At 46.9% G+C, this 9756-nt stretch overlaps 1 protein-coding gene and 1 non-coding gene across 2 annotated transcripts; both read right to left on the bottom strand.

The window, feature by feature from the left end:
- Positions 1-400: 400 nt before the first annotated feature.
- Positions 401-9727, bottom strand: RPL23A (ribosomal protein L23a). The gene is made up of 5 exons (XM_069635517.1): positions 9572-9727; positions 4276-4456; positions 3646-3822; positions 1290-1359; positions 401-530 (listed from the first exon to the last, which is right to left on the bottom strand). Exons 1-5 carry the CDS (start codon positions 9594-9596, stop codon positions 516-518), a joined length of 468 nt encoding a protein of 155 aa, XP_069491618.1. The 5' UTR covers positions 9597-9727; the 3' UTR covers positions 401-515.
- On the bottom strand, positions 1424-1489 carry LOC138565389 (small nucleolar RNA SNORD42). The gene has a single exon (XR_011301275.1). It is a non-coding gene; the product is annotated as a small nucleolar RNA SNORD42 (small nucleolar RNA).
- Positions 9728-9756: the final 29 nt, after the last annotated feature.

Below are 9756 nucleotides of genomic sequence, written 5' to 3'. Positions count from 1 at the left end.
GTAGCAGTCCCCCCCCCCCACCTTCCTCTGGTCGGCATGTGACGAAAATTATGTTACTCACTTTGCCCCTGGTACTTTTAAGGCCGTATGTCCAACAAGCAAATGAACGGAGGGGACGAGGTGAGCAAAATGGGAGGCAATATTGTGCCAATTAGTAGCTCTAGCGTTTACCAAAATCAAAAATACAGGGCTTAAAAAGCCAGTAAACAAGGTGTACAGGGTAAAAGCATTTGCCTTTCTAACATAATGGTGCGTTAACCAAAATGTGCACAGAAGATTGTTGGCTTCAAGACTCACACGAGTATACTACATAAACAGATACCATCACAATCAAATACAGAAATTGGAGAAACTGGACAGCCAGGTTTTTCGTTTTTTACAATCCATTCACAAGTATGCTGCCACACATGTATAAGAAATTGGTCCAAAAAAAATGAAGAAATCAGATCCAGCACACAAGCAAAGTTTTTTTTAAATACTTTTATTCTTAACTGTACAGGTACCAATGCAGCAGTTTAGATGATGCCAATCTGAAAGAAAAAAAAACACCTAGTTAGTTTCCGATTAAGTTTACAGCCACTAAGGGGGAAATTACACCCAACAACCCTGCACAACCAGACAACCATAGCAAGGACGATATACTGTAGTGTCCATTACGTAGTGGATTGCACTCAAGATCACAAGTAGGACACAAACTATATACAGCACCGCATCTATGTACAAGCAAAAAAATAAAAAATAAGTAAGGAAATATCAGTTCAGTAAGCAATGGTGAAGTTTTAAAAAAAAGGTAGGACGGTGGAGAAATAATTGGAGGGGGTGGGGAGGGCGGACTAGACTAAGGCGAGGAGGAAAAGGGATGGGGCAGATGGGTGCATATATTGAGATTTGATAAGCGGGATCTATTGGACATGTACTTTGTTCTAGATGTGCCCTAAAGATGGTTTTAAACATTCCCAAATGCACAAGTTAATGTCACAAAGGTATGTTTGTAGGTCACACGTTGGCCCGAGGACTAAATGCACCTGTTGGTGTCAATGTAACCAAGCTCTCCTAGGTTAGGAGCAGGAGCTAAATGGCTCCCATCAATTTCAAACCTTGCGATAACTTTTTATGCCGAGTGAAAAGTATGGATCATGAGGCCAAAGAGCAATTCCTAAAGCATAAAACCTTCATACAGTGGTTTCTCAAAGCCCTGAGGCGGAAAACCCCCATCAGTTAATTGCACACAAAACGATAGTTCACCTGGTACAGCAAGCCCATCAGGAAATGAAAGTAACAAAATATACCTTGTTAGCCACATCCAATGCATCGTAGTCCGGTGCTAGGCGCACGTATGCCTTCTTCTCACCATCAGGCCTGCAAAGGAGAACAGTTAGTACTTCATAAACTTTAGACAAGCTTCCCATTAAAATGTTTTCGCGTGCATCAGTGGTTCCTTTGAAACATCACTGCTTTCAGCATGAATTAAGTTTTCCATCATTTGCACGATCATAGCCAGTGAAATCAGAGACCAACTCATTTATTTAGATTAATATAGCAAGCAAACAGCCCAGGGGCATCAAGGCGTGGTTAGATGCGAGAGCTTAGTTAGTGGCCATAGAGACTTTACAGGTTAGTTACATACATAGTTCATAAGACATTTTGTCAGGCAGTATATGTAGCAACATGGTGAGTGATGGAGCTGGCTCCACCTGCTCTGACTTTTGATTCTGGGAACTGTTAAGAGTAGGGGGTTCTGGTAGTCGCTGATCAGTGCATTTATTGGTGACTGTAAGGAGGGGCAGTTTGGAGGACGCATTTGTGGGTCAGTGCGAGTGTCTTGAAGAGTATGCTTTCTCCGATAGATAACCAGTGTGCCTGTCCTGGCTGCAGCGATGTGTTCCCTTTTGGGGATGCCTAGTGCTGCACGGAGAACACTTTTGAATAACCTGCAGCTTCTCAATGTTTTCTGCTGACGTGCCCAGAAAAAGGGTATTACAATAACCAAGTCTTGACCCTGTAATGGCTCAGCCAATGGTAAGGCAGTTTTCCATGGATAGGAACGGTCTAGCTGCGTTCAGGAGTTTATTTAGCATGGTATGCAGCGGTCAAAGCTATGGCATGGACGTGCCTGGTCATGGATAGGTTAGAGTCTGGTTTTCTCCAGTCTTTTGACAAAGTCAAAGACAGGGATTAGGTTTATCAATGGAGAAGTGGCCGAATTGGGAGTCGAGGTTCTTAAGGGTTTCGGAGAACCAGATTAGGAGAAGCTCAGTTTTGGTGCTGTTGAGATAAAGACCGTGAGGGTCACCCAGGCCTGGAGAGTCTAGTAAATTGTGTGGAGGGCTTTAGTTTCGGAATCATAGTCACCTGTCAGTTGGAGGAGGATTTGTGTATCATCCGTGTAATTCATGTACGAGTTACCCAGTGAGTAAAGGATGTAGAAGAGGGGCCTTGTAAAGATTGTAGAGTGTGGGTGAAATGCATGACCCTTGGGGTACACCGCATGAGATGGTTGGGCAAGCGGACGCTAGGTCAGGAAAGACTTGCATGGACCTCCCTTGTAAGAAGGTGATCAAGGCAGTTGCATTTAGCAAGAAGTTCGCTGTGGAAGGTGGTGGCAGAGGACACTGATCGACTAGATCAAATGCAGAGGAGAGGAGTAGGAGAAACGTGGTGTTGCCTGCGTCTCTGGCCTCATCCACTTGATTTTGGAGATAGAGTATGGCTGTCTCAGTGTTGTGGCCTGGGCGGAATCCAGATTGTCACAGCCCCAGGATTTTGTTCTCTTTGATGAAGAGTTGAATTTGCGAGTAGGCAGCTTTGTCTAGCATTGTAAGCAAAAATAGGACTGTCTTAAAGCGGTCGAGGGTGGTTTTTTTTTTGTTTTTTTTAAGCAGGCGGACCCAGGGTACTTTTCCAGTGGAAACGTAGGCGTTCACAAAGGCTGTAAGGAAAGGGGCGAGGGTGCTCGCGCATTCCTGGATGATGGGCAACTGTCTCCGTAACAATTGGAAGGTTTAATGGTTTTCAGAATATCTTGCACCTGGATTTGTTTGAAGGAGAATATAATGGTGAATTCTTGCGCTTGTGGCGGTTCCGGGAGGGGCGAGTTAGTCAAGGTTAGTTGGGCGTTATTTTGGATTGTAGAGTGTTTAGCTTGCTTAGCATGGCTGCCATCGCACCAAGTCTGGTCTCTGGTGATGTTCTGAGGCGAGAGGGAGGTCTCTAAAGATTAAGAACATTTCTTTGGTGTTAGATTTGGCCCCCCAAGATCCTAGCTGTGAAGGAGGCGGCTTTGGCCTGGATGATGGCTTTTTTCTACATTTTGGATTGGAGTCAAGTTCTGCTTGGCTGCATCCGAGTGGTTTGTTTGCCAAAGGGAAAGAGCGGAACGTTTTTTGGAGCAGAGTTCATCCGTGAACCACGCATTGGTGTGCATGTTAGGTTTGGATTTCTGCGCTTTGAGGGGAGCAACTAACACTGAACAGGTACTACCAATGCCCACATACCCCAGGATCTATGCAAGTGGGTGCCCCTGGATTCTGGTTCTTTATAAACAAACCCACATGCAAAATATATACCAAAAGAAAGCGCGTTAGTTTAAACAGTAATACAAAATGCTAATACGCACACAAAAAACACGCCTAAAATGAATCATACCGGATTAGCGTGTTGACCTTGGCCACATCAATATCATACAGCTTCTTTACTGCTTGCTTGATCTGATGCTTGTTGGCCTTCACATCAACAATGAAGACCAGAGTGTTATTGTCCTCAATCTTCTTCATGGCAGATTCTGTAGTAAGCGGGAACTTTATGATGGCATAGTGGTCAAGTCTGGGAAGATTTGAGCAAGTGTAGGGAGGGGAGCAAAAGCAAAGAAACATCACTTATCCAATCACATTAAGTCCAAAACATTTGATAATGGTTATCCAAGGAGTTTAATATTAAGTGCATCGTTAAAAAACAGACTAAATTAAACAACAAAAAAAGTGTAACCAATGTTTGTTTAGGCTCTGAGTGCAATGAAATATCATTTGCACCTACACTGCAGTATATAGTGGAGGGCAAAGCTGCAGCCATGTTTGAGGCAACAGGTGTTAAAAACCAGAACATGCTTGAAACAATTCTGCTGTAACCTAAACAAAACTGCTGTAACCTAAACAGGTCTTGCAGCTAATTCTCTGAAGGCCAACTAAGAAGACAGTTCAGTTTGTCCTCTTAATGCAGAATCATGTGCACATGAGTTCTAAACACTTGCTCTAACAATCATGTAGACCAATCACATACTTGTTCCTGCGGGGCGCACTCTTCCGAGGATACTTTGGTTGTCTTCTCAACCTCAAGGTCCTCGGCCTCCTAAACGTGGGAGCAGTCCTGATTTTTTTCTTCTTGTGACTGTGGACCCCCTTTAGGACAGCCTTTTTGGCTTTCAGAGCCTTCGATTTGGCCTCAGTTTTGACAGGGACAGCTAAAAAATGAAAAATGTCATGTTACGATAATTCGGCACATATTAAACCAATGGGAAGTAAGCAGACCACATTATGAAATTAACGAAAATAAAAACAAATGCCTAACAGCAACAGGCCTGTTTGGCTCACCACCAACAGCTATAAAAGGAGCTGCTTTAGACCGCCCAGGCCAACTAGTGTTCTACAAAGCAAACTAAAGCCTGCAAATAAAATGAGCATTACATCTAGACAATATTTAAAACAATACTCTGTCCTTGCAATTATGTCTAGGTGTGATACTAGCTATCATTTGCTATTCCATCTGAGTGTGTGGCGCTTGCTAATTTCAAAGTTCTGTCTAGATGTTGAGGAAGGTTAGTAGTGATCACGATTCCATTTGAGTGTTGCACACGAGTTTCATCTAATGTGGAACATGCTAGCTAGCATTCATAATCCTGTCTAGATGTGACGCAAGCTAAAATTGAGAATGCCATCTAAGTGTGGTACATGCTAACATTCCTAATCCTGTCTAGATGCAAAGCACACAAAGTCAAGAATTCCATCCAAGTGTGCTACATGCTAACATTAATAATCCTATCCAGGATTAGTTACAGGTAGGTAAAAGTCAAGTACAGCGCATGGCTGAATGCCATATTTGGTATTTACAGGTAGGTAAAATTCAGGCACAGCACAAGGCTGGGTGGATCACATTTGGTAGTTACAGGTAGGTAAAATTCAGGCACAGCACAGGGCTGTGAATGTCACATTTGGTAGTTACAGGTAGGTAAATTCAGGCACAGCGCAGGGCTGTGATTGTCACATTTGGTAGTTGCAGGTAGCTTATAGCTTCTGCATTCTTGTAGTAGTCAATATCGAGCCCAGGCGGAGGTATACGTGAAGACATCACCCCACAACACATTAGAGATGGGGAGCGTCCGACATTCCATGCTGCTAGGAGAGCTAGGATGCTATGACGTTCCATGTTGCTCAAAGCGCCTGGTCACATCAAGAAAGCACCCACTCCAGATATGAAAGATGGAGCGAGCCTGATGTGACATGTTGCATAAAACACTATTAAATGAACACATCACCTCACCCCATCCCAGATATTAAGAGATGCAGGCACGTCTGACATTCCATGTTATATATGATATGGCATTTGTAACGCGCCTATACACAAGTGTTTCAAGGCGCGACGAGGCAGGGAGGGGGGAACAAGGGGAAGACAGACAACGATCCTACTAGGCCAGGTGTCATTTAGATTGCGCAAGTGCGGGGCGTGCAAGGGGAAGGGGGGGGGGAGGAGTGCAGTACAGGGTAAATAGAATAAAAATTAAATAATAGGGCCAGCTGGTGGCAAGTGCAAGTTAAGTGCAGACAAGTGCGGGGGGGGGGGCTGTAGGGATACAGAGACAGTCCCGCAGTGCAGGGGGTGCAAGTGGCTGGGCCAAAGACCGAGGTCGGAGAGAGTGGCCCAGTTGCAGATTCAGTGAAGAATTTAGCAGGGGAGAGAGAAAGCAGAAGCAAAGAGGAAGGTTTTGATGTGCTTCCGGAACCGGAGATGGTTCTCCTCAAGTTTCAGGGAGGCAGGAAAGCTGTTCCTGCCGCGGAGAGAGATCTACCCCCAGCTCGTTGCTTCGAGAAGCGGCTGACCCTGAGGGAGTTGGAGACGGATGAGCGAAGGGCTCGGGAAGGAAGATATTTAGGAAGAGAGAGTTGAAGGTATTTAGGCCCCAGAAGGCCTTGTGGGCAATGCAGAGGGTTTTGAACTTAATCCTCGCAGCCACTGGGAGGCAGTGTAGAGATTTCAGCCCTGGAGAGATACGGTCCGTGGGCTTGAGGCCAAGGCTCGCAGTCCTGTTCTGGATGAGTTGCAGAGGGCGGAGAGGGGAGGCAGGCAGATTAAGATAGATGCTGTTACAGTAGTCCAGCTTCGAGAGAACCAGGGCTCGGGAGACAGTGAGCTTCTGGGGGAAGGAGAGGAAGGGAAGAATACCTCTGAGGAGGTGCAACTGGTAGTGTGACTTCTTAGAGAAGTCAGATATATGAGGAGAGAAGGAGAGTGTGGAGTCGAAGAGGACCCCGAGGTTTTTTGCCTTGCAGGTAGGAGCAGGAAGAGGGCCAAGAGAGGCTGGCCAGAGAGCTGCAGGGAAGGAGGGATTGGGTGTGCCGATGAGTAGAATCTCAGGCTTACTGGCATTAAGGCAGACGTCGTTGGCGGCACACCATTCCTGGATAGCAGACAGACATTCAGAGATGAGGGAAGGAGAGGAGGAGGGTAGCCTGAAAATGAGCTGGGTATCGTCCGCATAGCACTGAAGTTGGGGGGGGGAGCGGCGATGCGGTGGGCAAGGAGTGCCAGATACTGGTTGAAAAGCCAGGGAGAGAGATTAGAACCCTGGGGGACACCACAGGTAGAGAAAAGATGTTAGAGAGGAAGGACCCCAGTTGGACCTGGGAGGGACGATTGTAAAGGAAAGGTCAGCCACGCCAGAGACGTTGCTTAGACTGGCAGTCTGAGAGCCTTGCTTACCGTCGGAGTTCCTGCGACTGGACCGCAGTACTGTTGGATAGCACAGAGGCGCAGTGTTGTATTGCAAGTCTTGTTTTGTCACTGGCCAGGAGTGCTTGCTATTAGAATGTTGAGCAGCTCAGAAAAATGTTGAGTGGGTCTCTGAGTGAATGTTAAAGGACATTTGTACCACGCACTATCACCACCGGAGTGGTCCCCAGGTGCTCTGAAAGAGGAGGGGAGGTTGAGTTAGTGGGAGAAAGCAGGAAAAGTGCAAGAGCAGTGATGTGCTGCTGGCGGCTTCAGCCCGGTGGGTATGTTGGCTGGGCCTGGGGTGTTTACGGCCGGTTGTCGTGTACTGTTGTGCACGTCGTGTGATTTTTTTTTTGTTTTGCTGTTGCAATGTGGTGGTTTGTGCGGTTTGTTGTGCTGTTTGTTGTGCTGTAGGTTTTGGTTTGGAGTTTGAGAGGTGTATGCAGGAGGTGAAATTGTTAGTGGGGTTGGTTAGTTTGCATCTCTGTCCTGAATTGAGGTGCATGGCTTGCATAGTCCCCCATGATGCGCCTCTGTCCTGATCTGGGTCCGTCTGGCATACAAGGTTCCTTACTCCTCTGGCCCCCACCTCTATCATGCTCTCTCATAGCCCCCCCTGGCTCCCCTTCATACTCCTGTGGGCAGTGCACCTGCCAATGTCAACATCTCAGGTAGTGTGGTGATTGCCAATATCTCGACAATTCCACAACCCTGTGGTACCTGGCGGTAACTAAGGGGCGGGTGAAAGTGTTAGTGGGGTTGGCTGGAATGTCCCATGAATGTCAGTAAGGCCTGAGCTGGGTATGACAGGATGGCCGGTGGGTCTCCTGTCCGTAGATGTACCACTGTACATATGCAAAAGTGACTGGGTCATGCATATGTGTACCTATGTATAATAAAGCTCCACCAGGGCTAAACCTATGGCTCCACAGTTGGTCTATGTTTGAGTGCTGAGCCCAACTTAGATGGCAACATGGAAACTTTATAACATTGGCGACGAGAAAACTAAATAGTCTAAAGAATATGCAATTCAAGAAGAAAAAGGAAACCAAGGGACAGGCAATGAGACTACAGCAACTGGAGATTACAGTAAAGAGAGATGAGGGGCGGGGGGCCTGGCGGAGCAGCTGCAGCGACCTACTGTTCCCCTTGCGCTGTAAAATAAATCCATCCTGCCCAGGAATTATGAAAACAAAACACTGGGTTCTCTGGGAGGGAGGCCTCCACCCATAAATAAGCCCCAGGGATCCCTACATGGCCAGGACTCTGGGCCCCAGCGTAATTCTAGAATTTGGCAGCCTCTTAAATGAAGGCACGTAGTATGAACATAAATAACATTTATCTGATTTATAAGGAGAGTGCACACGTGTCATGTCAAGTGACTAACTAGGGAAGGTTGTTGTGAGATGAGAAGTTGCAACGTCCATTCTATAACACCGCATTCATAATGGGCAGTATATTCCCCGCGAGGCTGACGTTTCTCGCTATCAGTGTAAGAAGAAGAAAAAAAACGCCAGTGCGCCGCATTAGCAGCATGCGATTTCAGCTGCAGGAATGGAAAATAATGCTCAGGGAGCGCGGCGGCAGTCTGGGAGCCAGGTAGAAGTGCCGGTTGTGGACGGACAGCGCTGGGCTTCGGTGGCGGTTGTTTTGGGAAGCCCAGCAGATGCTACCTCTCCGGCACTCACTACAGAATGATGACGTCGGTGGAATCTCAGGGGAATACAGCGATGCCTTGCCGCGAGACTGAGCGGCGGTTAGAACGTTTTAAGAGCCATTGATAAAAAAAGGAAATGCAAGGAAAGAGGCACTCTATTGCGTTACGTCAGCACGTTTCCATGAACGATGGAAAGGGCGAGTAAACTTTAACATTACAGGGAGTCAGGAAGAGTTTAGCAGTGTGCTGAAGCTGCGACGGATGCCGGGTAGAGTGAAGATTTAGGAAACGGGCTCTGTCTCATGTCTTAATACAGCTGCGTTTCTGGGGGCAAGACAGAATGTTTAACGTGCGATATGCACATGACATTCGTTTTAGTGTCAACAGAGCACTGATCAAGAAGTATGTGGCTCTGTAGGAGGATTAGAATAACGAACAATGTGTTATAAATAGGTGATCTAAATAACAAATGGAGTTGCCAGTAATTACGGAGCTGGAAATGTATAGAGCATAGTTGGGTGTATTATAACAAACTGGTTTGTGGCAGAGTCCCATCATGTTTTTTTCTGACAGGGGGGAGGGGTGGTGATTGTGCGCGAGGGTGAAACCAGCCCGGCCCCTCCAGCTCTGCGGCCACAAACGTATTTTCTTGTTCAGGGCTCTGGGACTGCCGGTCCCTGCCATCCCCTCCTGATATTGCGCGAAAATTACAGCGCTGGGTCACAGGCTCCGGAGCGTTAAGGCGCACCCATTGCCTCCTCATGCGCAACGTGCAGTCCAAGTCCATGCACCTTATTTCAAAAACATACGCCACAGAAGTTTGCAGCACGACAGCTGCGAAGGCTATGCCTCCTCCTGTACTGGTGATGTGAGTCTTCATCCCGGGGACCCTAAATATCGCCCGTTAACCGATTAAATTGCTCAGAGACTCACCCTCTTTCTTGGCCTTCGGTGCCATCGTGGGGGAAAAAGAGAAAGCAACAGGGTTTCTTGGCTAATATCACAGGGACTCGCACGAGGAATTCTCGCGAGAGAGCGCGGCCAATCAAAACCGATACTGCTGTGCTGACGAGTATGCCATACAGTAACTCCCAAAGAGTAGCGACTAGTTTCCATCC

Source organism: Ambystoma mexicanum, chromosome 1q (assembly GCF_040938575.1).
Source record: "Ambystoma mexicanum isolate Mex_15411 chromosome 1q, UKY_AmexF1_1, whole genome shotgun sequence".
In the NCBI taxonomy this organism is placed as follows: Eukaryota; Metazoa; Chordata; class Amphibia; order Caudata; family Ambystomatidae; genus Ambystoma; species Ambystoma mexicanum.
Note: the sequence above shows the minus strand (reverse complement) of the source record. Positions and strands in the feature narration are given on the sequence as shown.

What these genes read in the sequence shown, in the direction of transcription:
- RPL23A (XM_069635517.1), bottom strand. Translation starts at nt 9,596, where the DNA reads ATGGCACCGAAGGCCAAGAAAGAGG. An exon ending in ACCGAAGGCCAAGAAAGAGG is followed by an intron (nt 4,457 to 9,571) that starts GTGAGTCTCTGA and finishes TTCATTTTTTAG; the next exon opens with CTGTCCCTGTCAAAACTGAG. An exon ending in AGTGCGCCCCGCAGGAACAA is followed by an intron (nt 3,823 to 4,275) that starts GTATGTGATTGG and finishes AAATCTTCCCAG; the next exon opens with ACTTGACCACTATGCCATCA.